Source organism: Stenella coeruleoalba (genome assembly GCF_951394435.1).
Source record: "Stenella coeruleoalba genome assembly, chromosome: 3".
Lineage (NCBI taxonomy): Eukaryota > Metazoa > Chordata > Mammalia > Artiodactyla > Delphinidae > Stenella > Stenella coeruleoalba.
This window is the reverse complement of record NC_137148.1, coordinates 164,574,665-164,594,160: the sequence shown is the minus strand read 5'-3', so window position 1 is coordinate 164,594,160 and position 19,496 is coordinate 164,574,665. Positions and strand designations below refer to the sequence as shown.

General features: G+C 53.0%; 2 protein-coding genes across 2 annotated transcripts; one reads left to right on the top strand and one right to left on the bottom strand.

Moving 5' to 3' along the window:
- Nucleotides 1-1,323: 1,323 nt before the first annotated feature.
- CALR (calreticulin) lies at nt 1,324-5,464 on the bottom strand. Its single transcript, XM_079917596.1, has 9 exons — nt 5,300-5,464; nt 4,832-4,933; nt 4,443-4,646; nt 3,903-3,997; nt 3,604-3,813; nt 3,408-3,521; nt 3,181-3,324; nt 2,217-2,309; nt 1,324-2,131 (listed from the first exon to the last, which is right to left on the bottom strand). Exons 1-9 carry the CDS (start codon nt 5,388-5,390, stop codon nt 1,931-1,933), a joined length of 1,254 nt encoding a protein of 417 aa, XP_079773722.1. The 5' UTR covers nt 5,391-5,464; the 3' UTR covers nt 1,324-1,930.
- Nucleotides 5,465-8,876: 3,412 nt separating this feature from the next.
- On the top strand, nt 8,877-19,296 carry FARSA (phenylalanyl-tRNA synthetase subunit alpha). Its single transcript, XM_079917223.1, has 13 exons — nt 8,877-9,061; nt 10,894-11,031; nt 11,118-11,216; nt 11,305-11,423; nt 12,480-12,572; nt 12,658-12,786; nt 12,863-12,978; nt 15,673-15,757; nt 15,869-15,968; nt 16,061-16,229; nt 16,360-16,437; nt 16,600-16,714; nt 17,387-19,296. Exons 1-13 carry the CDS (start codon nt 8,915-8,917, stop codon nt 17,523-17,525), a joined length of 1,527 nt encoding a protein of 508 aa, XP_079773349.1. The 5' UTR covers nt 8,877-8,914; the 3' UTR covers nt 17,526-19,296.
- The last annotated feature ends 200 nt before the right edge of the window (nt 19,297-19,496 follow it).

Here is a 19,496-nt window from a genome sequence, read left to right as displayed (position 1 = left end):
TACTTGAAAGGTCACCAACAATTAAACGAAAACTCTGTAAACACGTTTGGCCAAGGAACTGGGGACACGAGGCCATTTTGTGGTCCCATCCATTCCTGAGGGAAGAGCTGGATTTTTGGAATGAATCTGTTCTAGCTCCTGGGTCTCCCCACGTCTCTGCTGCTCCTTCCCTGATCACTTTGTTCACCCACCTACCCCCAGTCTGACCCCAAAGTTTTTAAGGAAGATGTAACTTTCAAGGCTTCCCTACACCGAATACAAAATTCTCTCCTTAAACTTTCCCTGGATATGCCAATCCTGGAGGCTTTCCAGAAGGGTGGCGCTAGGCCACAGGACACAGGAAGCTCAAAGGAGGCCTATCCAAGGAACAAGGAATCGAAGAGCTGGTTGGCCGAAGCTGAAGAGGGTGCTTTGGCAGACAGGATGGAGGTGATGGTCTCATCTTCCAGTTAATGGGTGGACTCTCCCCCGCAATCCTGAACTGACCATTACCTGCCTCCTAAACTGCTCAACATTCCCATCCAAGTAGGACACCAGGCAGTCGCCTGCCACCTGACTCATTACCCAACTGTTACCAGGTCCTACTGCTTCTCCCTTCACTGCATGCCCTGAGCTAAGAAGCTTCTATAAGAATAGGCCAGACTTGGCTGAGGGATTCTTAACGTCTGGCAACAAGGGACATCAGTCCCCAACCACCCACTGGACATTAAGTGGCAGCCTTCAGGACCCCAACAGAGGTGGGCCTAGGCCAACCTTAGGGGCCCACACTCTCCTCTGCCACTTTTACACCAGCACTTGGTGCCACCTCCTTCCCTTCAAGAGGTTCAAATCCTGACTTGGCCACTGAAGACCACTGGACAAGCTAGATACCATTTCTGAACCTATTTCTCCTTGACTATGAAGAGAATTAATAGCTTTTGACACTGGCTAATATTAAGAAAATGTGTTTAAAACTGTCCAATAGCTCTGTGTAGTCTTGCTCCTTAATAGGTAAGCCGTACATATGCGGCGCAGTGTAAAACGGTTGGTACGAGTTGGTGGCTAAGGTGTGGGTTCAAACCCCACCTCTTACTAAATCTCAGTCTCCTCATCAAACACAACTGGTACTAGAACCAAAACTCACCAGTTTGATGCAACGACTCAATGAGTTAATAAGTGGAGTATTTGTAATGGCACTTAGAATAGTTACTCTTTCCCACTTGTTTGGGGTTCTCCAGATAAACAAGGGCCCCTGTAACCTTATGGGACGTTCAACCAACACTTGTAGTGGCTGCAAAATGAGCCTCACTTAAGAGTCACCTACCCCAAAAGGAAACACAGGAGGAAGACACAAAACTTAATTTAATAGAAATTTCATTTGTAGTTCTTACATTCTCAGTATGAGCCGAGCTAGAACCCGCTGCCCCACTCGGAACTGGCCCAGTCCTGGGGACAAGGGAGAAAGGAGAGAGGGAGGTCAGAGCTCAGGGCTTAGGAGCCCCATTCTTCCTCAGTGCTGGGGGGCTGGTGATGCCACCCTCTTCTCCTACCACCCCCCTGTGGGATCCAGGAAGGAGAGCAGATGGAATCTTGGGCCTGGGGCTTCTCCTCCACGCCACACCCCACCCTGAGTCCCCAAGTTGGAGGGGAGCTAAGGGATCTGGGGAGATAAGGGGACAGCAGAAAGCAAAGATGTCAAATCAAGAAAGATGAAGGCCAGGGGTGAGGGGTGAAGGAGGATCAGAGACGAAACACCAGTTAAAAAAAAAAAAACTTTAAAAAAAAAAAAAAGGGAGGGGGAGAACAAAAACAAAATCCACCCCAAATTGGAACCCGCCTGGAAAAAAATGAAAGTTCTCCAGTCTCACAGAGACATTATTTGGCGCGGCCGGCTCTGCGGCAGGAGCACTCAGGCCTCAGTCCAGCCCTGGAGGCGGCGGCGGCGTGGCCCCTACAGCTCATCCTTGGCCTGGCCAGCGGCAGCGTCTTCCTCGTCCTCTTCCTCTTTCTCGTCCTCATCCTCCTCATCCTCATCCTTGTCCTCCTCCTCTTCCTTGTCTGCCTCCTCCTCTTCCTTGCGCTTCTTCTCCTCCTCCTCCTCCTTTAGCCTCTGCTCTTCGTCTTGCTTGTCCTTCATTTGTTTTTCTGCTGCCTGTGTGCAAACCACACACCTCAGGGCCCGGACTCCCTTGGCAGCCCTGCCCACCCCCAAGCCCAAGACTGGACCCTGGTCCCACCTTCGTAACACCCCATGTCTCGTTGCCGAACTCCTCAGCGTATGCTTCGTCGTTGGTGATGAGGAAGTTGTCAAAGATGGTGCCAGACTTGACCTGTAATGGGGCCAGGGAGTAGAGGGGTGGTCGGAAGGGTGGTCAGAGGGGATATACCTGTTGGCCTTGGCCTCGAAAAGGTCTCCCGCCCATATTCCCATAACTACTACACAATGCTACAGTTTAATGTTGCAGTTAAAAAACAGGCTGCCTAGGCTTCCCTGGTGGCGCATTGGTTGAGAGTCCGCTTGCCGATGCAGGGGACGCGGGTTCGTGCCCCGGTCCGGGAAGATCCCACATGCCGCGGAGCAGCTGGGCCCGTGAGCCATGGCCGCTGAGCCTGCGCGTCCAGAGCCTGTGCTCCGCGATGGAAGAGGCCACAGCGGTGAGGGGCCCGCGTACCACAAAAAACAAAAACAAAAAACAAAAAACACAAAAAAACACAGGCTGCCTGGGTTCCAACACCAGCTCCGCCATTTCCTGCCTACATGACCTCAGGCTGGTGACTTCAGCTCTCTGCACCTCATTTTCTTTATCTGTAGAAAGGGGTCTCACTCCCTTCTTTAAATATTTCTCTAGTACCTACTACGTGCCAAGCACCATTCTAGGTGCAGAAGGTACATCACTGCACAGAACAGACAAAAATTCAGTCCCTGTGAACCTAATTTTCTAATGGTACTATCTAACCACCTTCTAGGTTGTTGGGGGCAATAAAATGAGTTGGTTCCCGTAGGTACTTGAAAAAGTACCAAGAAGTTAGTAAGTACAACTTCAGAGTGGGTGCTGTAAGAATGCCGTAAGGACAAACCAGGAATTTCTTTAAAAAAAGAAAAAGCACCATTTTGGAGTCAGACCTCCTTTGTCCCTTTCCTCCTGGGTTGACCCTGTGCACTTGAGGTCCTGGGATCCTTCTCTTCCCTCCGTGTCTCACCTGCCATAGATCCAAGCCCAGTACAGCAAAGTTTTCATAGGCGTAGATGTTGCTATCAGGGGAATACTCAGGGTTGTCGATCTCTGGGTGGATCCAAATGCCCTTGTAATCTGGGTTGTCAATCTGTCGGGGCTTCCACTCACCCTGCAGAAGAAGTGAACTGGCGGGTGAGTGGAGATCAGTGCGTTCCCCACTGTGTACCGCCCTGCTCAGAGCCCCAGGCTCACCTTGTACTCTGGGTTCTGAATCACTGGTGGTTCCCACTCTCCGTCCATCTCTTCATCCCAGTCCTCGGGCTTCTTAGCATCCGGGTCAGGAATGTGCTCAGGCTTGTCCCAGTCCTGCAGGTACATTAGGAGGTCAGAGTTGGCCCAGTTGTCCTCCACACCCTCCATGGTGGGGAGCCCCTGCCCAAGAACGAACCTCAGGCTTGGAGTCCGTAGGGTCATCAACCTTGGCTCGCTCGTCCCAGTCTTCAGGCTTTGCAGCATCAGGATCCTTTATCTTCTTGGGAGGCAAGAAATCCCAATCGTCCTCCAGGGAGCCTGACTCCACCTGGCTGTTGTCAATCTTTACCTCATAGGTATTATCAGGCCGCACAATCAGTGTGTACAGGTGTGTGAATTCATCGTCCTGAAGAGAGTGGGAGATCAGTGCCCCGCCCACCAGGCTGGCCTCTGAGCCTTCCCTTACAGCCATTTGTCACCACCCCCAGAGCACACCTTGCAACGGATATCCTTGTTGATCAGCACGTTCTTGCCCTTGTAGTTGAAGATGACATGAACCTTCTTGGTGCCAGGACCACAGATGTCCGGGCCTTGATGAGAAGCAGATCCAGTCAGAACTAGAGATTGTCTACCATTATGAACCCCTCCCCACCCATTTATAAAAAGAAAACTTGGTTCTTAAACTCAGGTCTGTCAAGGTGAAAAGACAAAATTCAGATATCTCTAAGGGACCGTGATTAGGGATTTAAAGAAAAAAAAAAATCAGTGCTCTAGAAGTCAGTATCTTTACTTGCAGAATTAGTAAATGCCTACCTTATAAAACCGCGCAAATTAGCAGTCTTAAATCAACGATAACAATATAGAAAGTTGCTACTAACTGTAACTATTTTCTCAGCTTCTCCTCCAAACAAATGTTTAACCATTTAAGTGTTTTCTATGATCCTAAGACCACTTTTCATGGGCTATAAAGAACTCATGGGGTTTCAAACTCCCTCTAACTAATCAGAGGTCAGCATCAGGGTGGGGCCCGCTCACCAAACATGATGTTGTATTCAGAGTCTCCATGCATGTCTGTCTGGTCCAGACCATCTGGAAATAGCTTCACGTAGCCGCCCCCACAGTCGATATTCTGTTCGTGTTTCACGGTGAACTGTACCACCAGTGTTTGACCCTTATTGGAGAAGGGCTCGAATCTGGCCGACAGAGCATAAAACCGGGCATCCTGGCTTGTCTGCAGCCCTAGCAAGGAACGGTAGTCAGATCACGGCTCAGCAACAACACCCGGGAGACCCTTAAGATGGGAAATACAGACGACTCTCCCTTTCTCCACCTCTTCTACTTCTAGGGATACCCAAACTGTGTGGTGACTAGGGCTTCCTCCAGGAAGTCCTCCTGGATCGGAGCACCCACCCCTAGGCTCTTACCTTTATCTTTCTCCTGGTCACCGTAGAACTTGCCGGAACTGAGAACGAATTTGCCAAAATCTGGTTTGTGTTTGGATTCGATCCAGCGCTCGGTCCATCCGTCTAGGGGACCAAAGGGGCAGGTCAGAGTAGCGGTGCTGAGCACCCCCCACCAAACATCTACCAGGAGCTACAAGCTGCTGGGGGCAAGGAAGGAGATTCCCCCTCCCCCCGACTGTCCCCACCCCAACCTCTAGCTTGACAGCTCTGGTGGTTTAAAAGATCCTCGGGCGAACCCTAACTCCCGCCGCGGAAGACCGCCGCGCCCTCCCCGCTCCCCAGGGACGCAGAAGGAAAGATCGCCTGCGGCTCTAGCCCCTGAAGGCCACTGTGTTGGTCCTCTGAGCAGTAATTACAGGCGACACGCAGATATGGGCTGGGGGGCCAGCCGCGTCGTTAGGACGGCCTCAAGGCGGGACTAGCCGTTACCTCCGTCCAGAAACTGCTCCTTGAAGTAAACGGCGGGTTCAGCGGCGCCCAGGCCAAGAAGGCCGAGCAGCACCAGCACGGGTAGCAGCATGGCGGGCCGAGGGGGCGGCGGCGCGCGGGCCCTTTAAGTCACTCTACCAGCAATAGCTCTGCAGTAGGGACGGACGGTGCCGCCGGCCGTGCGATTTTATAACCGGCCGCCTCTCAAACCAACCTGGTCCGGCCTCTTGGCCCTCCTCTCCCACTTTATCATTGGTCTGTGGCCACAGCTCTGCCTTTCCATTGGACCCTTGTGGGTTCAGCAAGTTAGGCTGTGCCTCGGAACGCTGGGTTCCCAGATGGCCGATTTCTATTGGCCGCACCGCTGGCCAATGAAGGTCGACCACGCGTTGTAGGGGACGCCCACCGGTGTAGTGGGGGCCTCGAGCCCCTCAGGCCCGGTCATGTGACCAGACCTCGGCCCAACCCCGCCCTCGCCCGCTAGCAGCGCTAGAGGTCTAGGCGTTTAAAGAATCCGCGCGCGAGCAGGTGCAGCTGCTTAGAGCTAGGGCCCTGCTCCAGCATCGACTCCACTTATCCCCTCTACAGGGATGGGTAGGCAAGGTTTTCCTAACCTTGTCTACCCTGAATTTGGGGAACCCCACCACTCCGACCCTCTCTCTCTCCATCTCTCTCTCTCTCTCTCTTAACCCCCGACCCCCGCCCTGCCAGGATGGGGCAGAGGGCATCGAGCCCTAGGGCTTCACTTCACCCCAGCGCCTGAGCCGTGCAGGCCTGCGGGGGGAGTGCCGGCTCTCTCCTCCGTACGGCCCCTAGTTCCCTGGCAGCCTGTCAGACTGCTGCTGTGTGAGCTGGGGCAAGGCATTTAGCCTCTTTGAAGGCACAGGAGCTCGTGAAAGGCCAAGAGGAGCGACCCCGGCCAGCTGCTGGCCGGCAGAAATGCTTTCAAAGCTTTTAGGGATGTCTGGGACAGAGGGAAGGAAGCCCTGAACGGCTCGAAGTTGCGACTATAGGCTGGGTCTCCTACGGTTGTTCACCTTATTGCAGCCTGTCCTTTACCCCTCATCCCCTCCTCAGCCGGTAAATGAAAGGGGTCACAGTCTTGTGGTCTCCCACAAACGGCCTGCTTTTGCAATTAAACGGCTAAAGATGAGAGGGCAGGGGGTTCCGTTGGGGAGGGACAAAATGGGACAGATGGTGGGGAAGATAAGGTCTAAGGGAGGTGGCCAGGACCCCTGAGACTAGAGCCTTCTTAGGAAGGCAGAGTCACATGACTGCAAGTAACACACCAGCTCCCTGCCCCTAGGCTGCAGGAAGGAGGCAGGAGAGGTGGGGCTTTCCCAAACTCTGACCAAATTGGCTCTGGACCTGGGAAGTGGAAGTAAACTGCTGAAGGGGGTGGATCTTGGCAAAAGGGTGGGGAGGGGGTGCTTCCCCTCTAGTGGTGGGGACTCGGAAAAGAGAGGAATTAGGAGTCTTGGAGAAGTTGGGGTTCTGCCCCTTCCCCAAGACAGTATCCAGTATTGCCCAACCTGGTCCTCCCCAACGAGGACCCCCCAAGTCTGGGATGACCACTCTAGGCCTTCCACTGACCTTCCCCCCGCCTTCCCGCCCTTCCACCATGTGTCAGGGACACATGGGCTAGGTGCTGCCTGCCAGAGGGTAGACACTATGCCTGTCTTGTTCACCTCACCATTCCCCCCCGCACCCCACCGTGTCTCCTGCAGCACCAGGCACAGAACAGGCTTAAAACCTACTTGACGTGGGACAGAAGCAAGGAAAGAAGGACTCTTGCTGGAATTAAATAAGCAAAAATGGGGAAAGTGCTTTGAAGCTAAGAAGAGACTTTGAGGGATGCATTCTGAATTTTTATCAGGATCTCACTGTAGGTCCAGCATTGGGGGATATTAGTAACCGCATTTACCACGCTCAAATAACAGTTGTGATGGCTAAATGAGTAGGTGCTTAGAACACCTAACACAGAGTCCACACTCAATTTAGTACCAGCAAGTATTGCATGTGTGTGTGGGTACTATTTCACTTAATTCTCACAGTAACCTGGGCTCATATCATTTCCATCCAAGCGAGGAAACTGAGGCACAGAAAGATTAAGTGATTTGGCTGAGGGACAAAAATGGCAGATCTGGGATTAGAACCTACTTGTGCTGTCTAATGTAGTCTCCACTGGCCACATGTGATTATTGCCTTTTGAAATGCAGCGGCTGTGAAGTAAGCTGTAAGTGGAAAATATACATCAGAATTTGAAGACTTAGTGTGAATAAATAAGGTAAAATATTTCACTAGTAGTTTTATATTAAGTGTTGAAATGATAATGTGGACATTTTAGGTTCTATAAATTCTTCAAATTAATTTCACCCCTTTTGTTTTTAACGTTGCTACTAAAATGTGTAAAATGACATTTCTATCTCGAAATATATTTCTTGTTTTGTCTTGGCCAAGCTGCGGCATGCTGACCAGGGATCAAACCCGTGTCCCCTGCAGTGGAATAGTGGAGTCCTAACCACTGGACCACCAGGGAATTCCCAGTATCTTGAATTATATTTCTATAGGACAGCACTGATCTATACTACAAATTATTTTCCTGACATTGGTCTACTCAGAGCAGGGGTATGGGGAGGAGGGGGCAGGTTCTGGAGTGTTTATAATTTCTGACACTGTCCACCAGCTCCTTGCAGAACCTTGGGCAAGGCATACCACCCTCCAAGCCTCAGTTTTCGCATCTGTGAAATGTATATTATATCAGTATCTACATCATACAGTTTTGGGGAAAATGAAGTAAGACACCTGAAGCACTTAGCACTGGGCTGGGCACAGGGGAGAACGTCCATACAGGTTAGCTGCAACCTTGACTATATTATTCAATAATATACTATTATTGAGTCCTTCTCCCCTCTATAAATAGGGTTGGTCCCTACCCAGACTCCCTTTTAAAATTTAAAAGTAGTTGACATCAGGGACTTCCCTGGTGGTGCAATGGTTAGGACTCCGTGCTCCCAATGCAGGGGGCCTGGGTTCGATCCCTGGCCAGGGAACTAGATCCCACATGCATGCCGCAACTAAGGAGCCCTGGAGCCACAACTAAGGAGCCCATGTGCTGCAACCAAGGAGCTGGAGAGCTGCAACTTAAAACCCAGTGCAACCAAATAAATAGATTTTTAAAATAATAATAGAAAAAATAAAAGTAGTTGACATCAGCAGGATGACTATATCTGGAGTCCACCACCCACAGCCCTCCTGTGGGGGTAAGAAAGAATCCCCAAGGGAGGACTGGTCTGAGGCCCAGAGAGGGGGAAGTCCAAGGTCACACAGCCCCTGCTGGTGAGGCTGGGTGAAGCTTAAAACAGTGCTGTGAGTCTGTCTTTGATGGTATTAATTTGACCTCTCTGGTCAACAAGAAACCACCAGTCCAGCCAGTACTGGGTCCCTAACCCCCTCTTAAGTTCAAGTGACACGCTCAAGATGGCGGCACCCGAGCCCTGCAGCATAGTCTGCCACACTCAAGATGACGGTGTACGCCCCCCGGCGCCGGTTCCGGTTCCGGTTCCGGTTGTTCTGGCCGCCGGCAGGCGCACGCCGAGCGCCCTGGGAGCAGTCATGGCAGACGGTCCGGTGGCGGAGGTGCTGCTGCAGCGGCTGGAGGCGGCCGATGGCGGCTTGGACAGCGCTGAACTGGCGGCCGAGCTGGGCGTAGAGCATCAGACCGTGGTGGGCGCCGTGAAGAGCCTGCAGGCGCTGCGTGAGGTGAGCTGGGCCGGTGATGCCGGGCCTCCTCGCTTTTGCACCTGCGGTTCCCTTGCCAGGAGGGCTCTGCCTCCAGGCCAGATTATCTCAGGCCTGGTTAGGAGTAATTGTATGTGTCCCGCCCAGGGTGCGCAGGGGGGGAGTCAGGACCGAGTGAGGGCCCCGGGGTACGGATGTTCCTCATGCAGTAAACGTCCATTGAGGCATGATCAGTGTTGAGGGGGTGGAGAGGAGAATGGTGGACCAGAAAGACGCAGTCGCCGCCTTCACGCAGGCTGCGGTATAATGGATATACTCAAGTGACCGGAGTGATGGAGGAAGCACGGGGCACTCAGAGGTGTTAGCAGACCCAGGCTTGAGGATCAGGGAGAGTATCCCAAAGGAGATGACAGCTGAGTCGGCTTTCTGCATTGAGTAGAAAAGCCATGGCACTTTAAGGAACAGTGGGGTAGGGAGGTGGCACAAGTGGTGAGAGAGACCCAGCAGAGCCAGATTTTGCGAGGCCTTGTAGGTCTTTATCTCACAGGGGTACTGGGGGGCCATGGCAGGAGCTAGAGCCAATGAGATGTGTGTACTGCCTACATCACTCTTGGAAAGGATCGGTGCGGGCAGGACTGGAGGCAAGGGGGCAGTGGCAGAGGCTGGCACATCCCCAAACTACAGGGTATGGTCCCTGGCTGTAGGGAGGCAGCTGGAATGGAGAAGGGATTCAGGTGAAAGAATGAAATAAGGTTCATGGAAATGTAGGGGTAGCTCGGATGAAGCCCAGCCTTCTGACTTGGACAAGGGAAGGGTGATGGAGCCAGAGGGGGAGGATGCTGACCGACCCGTGGGTCACCCAGCAGGCTGGATCCATGAGGCTAGGACTCAAAAAACATAGCTGAAAACATCAAACTTACATGATGTGCCCTGCTCTGGCCTCAGATTTATTCCTCATCCAATCTTTGATGTGCCCTTCAGTTGATGGCACTGTTATTATCCCCATATTGCAGATGTGACAACTTCTAAGCACTGGTCAGAATCTTGATCAGTGTCACTAGAAGGAACAGGCAAACCTGGATTTGAAGCCTGAGGTCGTCAGTGCAGAAAGGGATTGAAGCTATGGTGTATGGGATGACAGTACCTTGATGGATGTGAAAGTGACATTTGTGTAGGCTACTGAGGGTTAAGTGTTGGCAGTTTAATGGGGTTCATTGTAAGGATGATGACGATGATATTAATGTAGTAGTAGTTATATTTATGCAGCATTTGCTGCATACTAAGCGCTCTGCATCCTTTCTGTGTATTAATTTAGTTACTCAAAACAACTCTCTGAGGTAGAACCCACCACACCCTTCTCTCATGGATAAGAAAATTTGCTCAGGGACATTAAGCAACTTTCCCAAGGTCACACAGCAAGAGAGGAGCAGAGCTAGGAATTAAAACGAAAGGGGAGCCTAGGGTTCCTGTGTGTAATGTGGGCAGCCTGGGTTCTTCTCTGACGTCTGGCTACACTGAGATGCATGTAAGTGTGGAAATAAATCATTTCACCCGAGACTTTAAAAAAATCTTTCCCAGGTTCAAAAGTGATAGGATTTGTTCTTTGCCAGGCAGGTAATACCCTCAGTACTTTACCTCACCCTGGGAGGTGTGAATCATTTTTGTCATTTTTCCCATGTCACAAAAGGTCTACTGAGGCTCAACGAGGCGAGATCACTCCGCTGGGAAGTGGTACAGCTGAGAGGCAAAGCTGGCATCACAGGCTGTTCTTTGACCCGCGTCCCCAGTGCTGCGGCAAGGGGGTGCCTGGACCTGAACGCTGTCCCTGCCCGTGTCCCCCTGTTTTCCTACAGATAATCGAGGCTGAGCTGCGTTCCACCAAGCGCTGGGAGCTTACCGCTGAGGGCGAGGAGATTGCCCGGGAAGGCAGCCATGAGGCCCGGGTGTTTCGCAGCGTCCCCCCAGAGGGCCTGCCCCTGAGCGAGCTCATGGTAGGAGTCTGAGTGGGCAGGGCCTAGGGAGGTGTTGGGATGAGGGCGACCCTTGTGTCCCCCTCACTGCAGCCTTGCTCCCACAGCGACTGCCCAGTGGCGAGGTGGGCTTCAGCAAGGCCATGTCCAACAAGTGGATCCGAGTGGACAAGAGTGCTGCCGACGGGCCCCGGGTGTTCAGAGTGGTGAGTCCCTGCCGGGCGGTAGTTGGACAGGTAGTCGGACAGTTGGGCCCCCTGCCCTCACGGCCCCTCACGCCCATCACTGTGGCAGGTGGATAGCGTGGAGGATGAGGTGCAGCGGCGGCTCCAGCTGGTCCAGGGTGGACAGGCCGAGAAGCTGGGAGAGAAGGAGAGGAGCGAGCTCAGGAAGAGGAAGCTGCTGACTGAAGTGTGAGTGGGTGCCGCCCCCCCGGCTCACACCTGTGTCACCTGCATGGCCCTGGAGCAGAAGGGGAGCCGTTCTGCCCACACTGGGCCAGGGTGCTATCAGTCTCCTCCCAGCCTCCCTTCACACTGTGGTTGTCGAGCACGCACGCCAGGCTCATGCCGTGTCAGGGCCTTTGCCTCTGTTGTGCCTTCTGCTGAGAAAGAGCTTCCTGCTCTTCTTCAAAGCAAGTTCTGACATCAAACCTCTGCTCATGTGTCACCTTAGAGAGGCCACCCTGACACCCTTTCCTCCCTTCAAATTCCATAAAAGTTCCTCACTCCTGGCCTCCATCCCTTGTGCCCTGTTGACTTCCTTTACAGTCCTAAGCACCGTCTGAAAGTTTATGACTGCTGGGACCTGGACGGGCTGGGGGCTCTGCCCTCACAGAGCTGACGACTCCTTTGAGCAGACGTAGCAGTGGCCTAGCAGTTATAAGAACGCAAACTGGGAATTCCCTGGTGGTCCAGTGGTTAGGACTCTGAGCTTCCACCGCAGGAGGCCTGGGTTCGATCCCTGGTTAGGGAACTAATATCCCATGTGCTGCATGGTGTGGCCAAAAGAAAAAAAAAAAGACTGGAATGGGGCTGCCTGATTCAAGTCCCAGCTCTGTCATATGCTAGCTGTGTGACCTTGACCAAGTCACCTGATCTGTCCAAGCTTCTGTTTATGCATGTGTAAAATGGCTCCTTTTCACACAGGATTATGGGGTGATTTTATGGAGCAGAGCCTAGTGTGGAGTAAACTCTCTAAACTTGACCTATTATTATCACTCCCAGCTATATGCCTAGTGCCTTGAATAGACCCTGGTACACATTAGGTTCTCAGTAAATGTTTGTTGAATGAGTAACTGCATGAACATAGGGATGTAGGTCGGGGCCAGCTAAGAGGATTCTGGAGATGGTAAGTGTCAGGAAGGAAATACAGCAGAATGACTTGGTGGGTGACTTTGGGGTCAGCATCAGATGGGAGGTCAAGGGAAACCACTTGGAGGAGGTAACAGCGTTGTCCTCTGGCCTCAGGAACCTGAAGACCTACTGGGTGAGCAAAGGCAGTGCCTTTAGCACCAGCATCTCCAAGCAGGAAACAGAGCTGAGCCCAGAGATGATCTCCAGGTAGGGGGTAGCCCCAGAGCTGGGGGCCGATGGGGGTGTGGTAGGCAGCCCCCACCAGACCCATGTACCCTGCATCTCCCCATAGTGGCTCCTGGCGGGATCGGCCCTTCAAGCCCTACAATTTCTCGGCCCGTGGCGTCCTCCCTGACAGCGGCCACCTGCACCCCCTGCTCAAGGTCCGCACCCAGTTCCGGCAGATCTTCCTGGAGATGGGGTAAGCATGGGGCCAGGGGTGGGGCTAGCCCACCTGCTTGGCACAGGCAGGGCAGTCAGGCTGTGTCTCCCACCAGGTTCACCGAGATGCCGACCGACAATTACATTGAGAGCTCCTTCTGGAACTTTGACGCACTCTTCCAGCCCCAGCAGCACCCAGCACGGGACCAGCATGACACCTTCTTCCTGCGAGGTGGGTGGGCCCCGCTGCGCCATCAGAGGTGCCAGGACTGGACAGAACCTTTTGGGGTGGCATACCGTTTTACAGGATAAACTCCATCCTCCTCAGTGTGGCCGACAAACCTGTGTGAGCTGCTATCATCAACTTCTGTTATCTTCTTCCACCTCCCCTCCTGCCCACCTCAGGGCCTTTGCCCGTGCTGTGGCTTCTGCCGAGAACTGTCTTCTCCCAGGTCTTCATGGCAGGCTCTGGCATGAAGCTTCTGTTCACATATCACCTCAGAGAGGCCACCCTGACATGCCCTTGTCCCCCCAAGTTCTAAAAGCTCCTCACTGCTAGTCTTCAACATTGCTTCCCAGTTCTTTCTTTCTTCCACAGTCCTTAGTACTCTCTGAAATTGAATGACTTTCCAAAATGGTTGTTGTTTCCCCCACCAGCAGGGCAGATGAGGCTGTTGGGTGCCTGTTACCTGGCCAGGAGCAGCAGCGCCATTGTCATCATTTCAGCATCCAAAACTTGCTGAGCCATGGGACTTCCCTGGTGGCCCAGTGGTTAGGGCTCTCCGCTTCTGCTGCAGGGGGGCGCAGGTTTGATCCCTTGTCAGGGAAGTTCCACATGCCATGTAGTGTGGCCAAAAAAAAGAAAAAAGAAAAAAAATATATATATAAAACTTACTGAGCTGTCACTGTCCTAATCTTTCCACCAACTATAGGAAGTAGACTGTTAGCCCTGTTTTGCAAATGAGGAAATTAGGTCTCAGAGAGGGGACATCACTTGCCCAGGGTCGCAGTTTATAGGCGGTGGGGCTGGGATTTGATGTCAGGCTTTTCAGGTGCACTAAAATTGTGTCTCTGGAAGGGACTCATAAGAACTTGCACATTCGTACAGCATAGAGTCTGCACCTATGACTGAGCTCCTGTGTGCCAAAGTCTCTGTGAAACACCTGGGTCACAGCCAGGAATGAGACAGAAATCCTTGCCCTGATGAGGCCCGCATATCCTGGTTGGGTGAGATATGCATTTAATTCTAAGTAAGCTGTAAACCCGGCAATGAAAGATGGCAGTAAATGTGATGGGGGAATTGACGTTATGTTGGTGGGGGAGCACGCTGTCAATTTAAGTTAAAGGCCGCGGGCTTCCCTGGTGGCGCAGTGGTTAAGAATCCGCCTGCCAATGCAGGGGACACGGGTTCGAGCCCTGGTGCGGGAAGATCCCACATGCCTCGGAGCTACTAAGCCCGTGTGCCACGACTACTAAACCTGTGCTCTAGAGCCCACGAGCCACACCTACTGAAGCCCACGTGCCCAGAGCCCGTGCTCCACAACAAGAGAAGCCCGCACACTACAACGAAGAGTAGCCCCCGCTCGCCGCAACTAGAGAAAGCCTGCGCACAGCAATAAGACCCAATGCAGCCAAAAATAAATAAAATAAATAAATTTATTTTAAATTAATTAAATGAAGGCTGCTTGGGACTTCCCTGGTGGCGCAGTGGTTAAGATTCCGCCTGCCAACGCAGGGGACACAGGTTCAATGCCTGGTCTGGGAAGATCCCACATGCCGCTGAGCAACTAAGCCCGTGCGCCACAACTACTGAGCCTGCACTCTAGAGCTTGCAAGCCACAACTACTGAGCCTGCATGCCACAACTACTGAAGCCCGTGCTCTGCAACAAGAGAAGCCACCGCAATGAGAAGCCCGTGCACCGCAACGAAGAGTAGCCCCCGCTCGCCGCAGCTAGAGAAAGCCCGCCACAGCAATGAAGACGCAACGCAGCCAAAAATAAATTAATTAAAAAAAAAAAGTCTCCGTGCTCCCAATGCAGCGGGCCCGGGTTCGGTCCCTGGTGAGGGAACTAGATCCCACGTGCATGCCGCAACTAAGAGTTCGCATGCTGCAACTAAGGAGCTGGTGAGCCACAACTAAGGGGCACACCTGCCACAACTAAGGAGCATGCCTGCTGCAACCAAGACCCGATGCAACCAAATAAGATAAATAAATTTTTTTTTTTTTTTTTTGCGGTACGCGGGCCTCTCACTGTCGTGGCCTCTCCCGTTGTGGAGCACAGGCTCCGGACGCGCAGGCTCAGCGGCCATGGCTCATGGGCCCAGCCGCTCCGCGGCATGTGGGATCTTCCCAGACCGGGGCACGAACCCATGTCCCCTGCATCGGCAGGCGGACTCTCAACCACTGCACCACCAGGGAAGCCCCAATAAAATATTTTTAAAAATAAAATGAAGGCTGCTTAAGCAAAGATGGAAGGAGGTCAGGGAGGGAGCTATGCCTGGGGAAGGAAAGTTCCAGGCAAAGGGAATGGCCAGTGCAAAGGCCCTGAGGCTGGCACATGCCTGGTATGCTCACAGATCAGCAGGGAAGCCCTGTGGCTGGAGGAACTGATCAGTTAGGAGTGGGAGGAGAGAATTCCCCAGCAGTCCAGTGGTTAGGACTCTGCGCTTCACTGCCTAGGGCACAGGTTCGATCCCTGGTTGGGGAACTAAGTCCTGTGCAGGATGGCCAAAAAAAAAAGAGGAAATGGGACCACGGAAGGTTCTGGGCAGAGGAGAGTTGTGACTGACTCAGGTGTTCCCAGGTACCCTCTGGCAGCTGTGGAGGGCGGGGGAGGGAGCTGCCTGTGTCACTATCTGTTTTCAGTGCGGTGGCTATTTGAGAAATGCTCCTTGACTGACCAGATGTTGCTCTGTCCTGCCCAGATCCAGCCCAGGCCCAGCAGCTCCCAATGGACTACGTCCATCGCGTCAAGCGGACCCACTCTCAAGGCGGCTACGGCTCACAGGGGTAAGGCAGGACCCAGGACTTTGGGTCCTGGGCAGGACACCCAGGGATGTCGGGGGAAAGAGGTTGGGGGCCGTGAGCTGCATCATGGACTTCCTGTATGTCCCTCTGAAGGTACAAATACAACTGGAAACTGGACGAGGCTCGGAAAAACCTACTGCGCACCCACACCACGTCGGCCAGCGCCCGCGCCCTCTACCGCCTGGCCCAGAAGGTGTGGCAGGGCTTGGGCAGCGTTGGAGGGGCCAGGGCTGACATGCTGACCTTCTCACCCATGCCCGGGCTTGGCCTGCCTCTCATCTCCAGAAGCCCTTCACAGCGGCCAAATACTTCTCCATTGATCGTGTGTTCCGGAATGAGACCCTAGATGCCACGCACCTGGCCGAGTTCCACCAGATCGAGGGCGTCGTGGCTGACCACGGCCTCACGCTAGGCCACCTCATGGGCATCCTGCGGGAGTTCTTCACCAAGCTGGGTGAGCAGGCGGGCTGGGGTGGGCAAGCAGGAGGATGCCTTGGTCGTCAGCCTGACCCTCCCCCTTTGCCCCTCTCCTCCCCCTTTGCCCCACCCCCACCCCCACTCTGTTTGGCTGCCTCCCCACCCAGGTATCACCCAGCTGCGTTTCAAGCCGACCTACAACCCTTACACCGAGCCCAGCATGGAAGTGTTCAGCTACCACCAAGGTCAGGTTGGAACCCAGTACTGGGACAGGGAGGGAGGTCTCAGGCTGCCCATGGCTCAGCCCAGGTCCCCGTCACTGCCAAGCCCACACCCCACCTCCCAAGCTAACTGCCAGGCCCAGTATCACCCACACAAGCCGCCCCATCGTTCTCCTGCCTTCACAGGCCTGAAGAAGTGGGTGGAGGTTGGAAACTCTGGGATCTTCCGCCCCGAGATGCTGCTGCCCATGGGGCTCCCTGAGAATGTGTCAGTCATTGCCTGGGGCCTCTCCCTTGAGCGGTGAGTACCCAAACCACTTAGGGTATTGGCTGCCTTACTCAGGTGGCTTGCCAGGCGTGGGGGCCTGCAGACTTTCAGCCCCATTCATTCGTTCATTCATTTGAGAAACCCTTAGTGAGCACCTGCTGTGTACTGAGTCCTGTGCTGTGATTATGACATACACATCTCTACTTCCATGAAGCCAGGGGTGCTAGTGGAACACAGAGGATGATAATTAGCGAGATAAATAACAAGTAAAGCTTAAAGTATGTCCAAAAGCAGTGTTATAGAGAAAACACAGCAGGGAGGGCTAAGGAGATGTCAGGGAAGGCCTCTCAGAGGAGCTGGCATCTGAGCAAAGACTGAACGTGGGTGAATTGGTAAGCCGTGAGGATATCTGGGGAATGGCGTTCCAGGCAGAGGGAATAGCCAGTGCAAAGGCCCTGAGGCTGGAGTGGGCCTGCTGTGTTTGGAGAACACTAAGAAGGCCAGTGTGGTTGGAGGGAATGAGTGAGTGAAGGTGGAGAATGGGAGGAGATGAGGGTGGGGAGGTGACAGGACAGGTTGAGCAGGGCCTTTTGAGCCCCAGGAAGGACTTGGGCTTTTACTCAAGGAAGGTGATAAGAGAGGTTCTGATCAGAAGAGAGCATGACCTGACCTCATGTTAAACCATGTCATGTCCCCCCTCCCAAGCCCGACAATGATCAAATACGGCATCAACAATATCCGGGAGCTGGTGGGCCACAAGGTGAACCTGCAGATGGTGTACGACAGTCCCCTGTGCCGCCTAGATGCCGAACGGGGTCCCCCGTCGACACAGGAGGCCACATGACACGAACCGCCCTGGATAGGCCGCCTTCCCCAAGACCCTGCTGCCCTTTGCATCCCTGCCAGTGACCCCCTTGTACTTACGAGGCCTCTGTGAGGCCAGTCCCCCTGCCCCTGGTATCTCCTCTTCCCCACTGGCCCCAGGGTCCCAGGGACAAGGGAGCGGGTAGCAGGTTCTTTCTGTTGTCCACCTGTGAGGGTGGGCCTTGGGGAGCCCTGCAGACCAGCTGCTGGCTAATAAAGTGGGCACTTGCCCTCATCTGGTGCCTTTCCTTAGGGGTGGAGGGGTGCTGGAGCCCCGGGTGTGAGGCGTGGTGGGTTGGAGGTCTTGGATCTTCAGGAACCCCTGGCCAGCCTGAGCCAGATCCCTCCAGGGAAGACTAGCTCCATCAGGCATTTACTGATTTACCTCCTGGTGCCAGGTTCTTCTAGGTGAAGGGATCAGAACCCCCTACCCCTGTGGAAGGGGCATTTGGGAAGGGGAGGCCAAGGCGGGCGTCGGGGCCCCAGGAGTCAGCATTCCTACCAACTGGGAGCCAGCATTGGTGGGGTGGGGCGTATAGCAAGCTAAGCCTTTAAAGCTGCCCTTTTTGTTTTTTTAAGAGCAGTTTTAGGTTCATAGCAAAATTGAGTGGAAGGTAAAGGGATTTCCTATAAACCCCCTGCCTTGACACATCATAATGACCCAAAGTCCATAGTGTACATTACAGTTGATTCCCTGTGTTGTATGTAGGTTTGGACAAACGTATGATGACGTGTATTCATTCACTATTATGGTATCATAGAGAGTATTTTCACTGCTCTGAAAGTCCTCTGTGCTCCACACATTCACCCCTTTCTCGTCCCCCTAAAATTACTACTCTTAAAAAAAAAAAAAACTCAAGGATTTCAAATGAGCCCAGAATAGAGATGAATGAGTAGGATAAAGCTCCATGAACCCACCACTCACACTGGACAGTGAGCAGCATCTCACACCTGTTTCTATGGGAATATTTCAAAGCCAATCCAAGTCACCACGTCGCTCAGCCCAGATCTTCAGGGGCAGCACGCTTTTGGAAACAGACAATTTTTTATGTAACCATGAGGCCACTTTTATACCCAGGGCAGTTGGCAGTCAGCTGAGACCATGGGTTTTGCTGGTCCCAGGGCCTGGGGGCACCAATCTTCCAAGGGCTCCTCACTCAAATCTTTTGTTTATTTATAATTAAATAATCCAGGAATACAGAAAAATATTCCTTCATTCAATAAATGTACACCTTTATTTTTTTAGTTTTTTTATTGAGGTATGGTTGATTTGCAATGCTGTGCCAATCTCTGCTGTACAGTGAAGTGACCCAGTTATACACATATAGACATTCTTTTTTAGTATTTTTTTTCCTTTCTTTTTTTTTTTTTTTTTTTTTTTTTTTTGCGGTACGCGGGCCTCTCACTGTTGCGGCCCCTCCCGTTGCGGAGCACAGGCTCTGGATGCGCAGGCTCAGTGGCCATGGCTCACGGGCCCAGCCGCTTCGCGGCATGTGGGATCTTCCCGGACCGGGGCACGAACCTGTGTCCCCTGCATCGGCAGGCGGACTCTCAACCGCTGCGCCACCAGGGAATCCCTCTTTTTTAATATTCTTTTCCAGTATGGTTTATCATAGGATATTCAATATAGCTTCCTGTGCTATACATTAGGACCTTGTTGTCCATTTGTTCTAAATGTAATAGTTTGAAACGTGCATCTCTTAAGTGCCAGCAGTGTTCATGAGCTGAAGACCCAGCAGTGGGCAAAGCTGGCTCAGGTCCCTGCCTTCAGGAGCTGACATGGGGTGGGGGTGGGGAGGGACCTGGGGAGGCATGAGAGACAGGATGAACAGATAAAGAAATGGGGGAGGGGTAGAAGCCATGTAAAAAGTAAAGGCTGGTGAGGGTGAAGCATGTATAATATGAAGCATAATACAGTAAACACCCAAGAATCCACCCCTAGTTCATTCGA

What these genes read in the sequence shown, in the direction of transcription:
- FARSA (XM_079917223.1), top strand. Translation starts at nt 8,915, where the DNA reads ATGGCAGACGGTCCGGTGGCGGAGGTGCTGCTGCAGCGGCTGGAGGCG. An exon ending in AGCCCAGAGATGATCTCCAG is followed by an intron (nt 12,573 to 12,657) that starts GTAGGGGGTAGC and finishes ATCTCCCCATAG; the next exon opens with TGGCTCCTGGCGGGATCGGC. An exon ending in CAGATCTTCCTGGAGATGGG is followed by an intron (nt 12,787 to 12,862) that starts GTAAGCATGGGG and finishes GTCTCCCACCAG; the next exon opens with GTTCACCGAGATGCCGACCG.
- CALR (XM_079917596.1), bottom strand. Translation starts at nt 5,390, where the DNA reads ATGCTGCTACCCGTGCTGGTGCTGCTCGGCCTTCTTGGCCTGGGCGCC. An exon ending in ACAAGGATATCCGTTGCAAG is followed by an intron (nt 3,814 to 3,902) that starts GTGTGCTCTGGG and finishes CACTCTCTTCAG; the next exon opens with GACGATGAATTCACACACCT. An exon ending in TTCAGAACCCAGAGTACAAG is followed by an intron (nt 3,325 to 3,407) that starts GTGAGCCTGGGG and finishes CTTCTTCTGCAG; the next exon opens with GGTGAGTGGAAGCCCCGACA.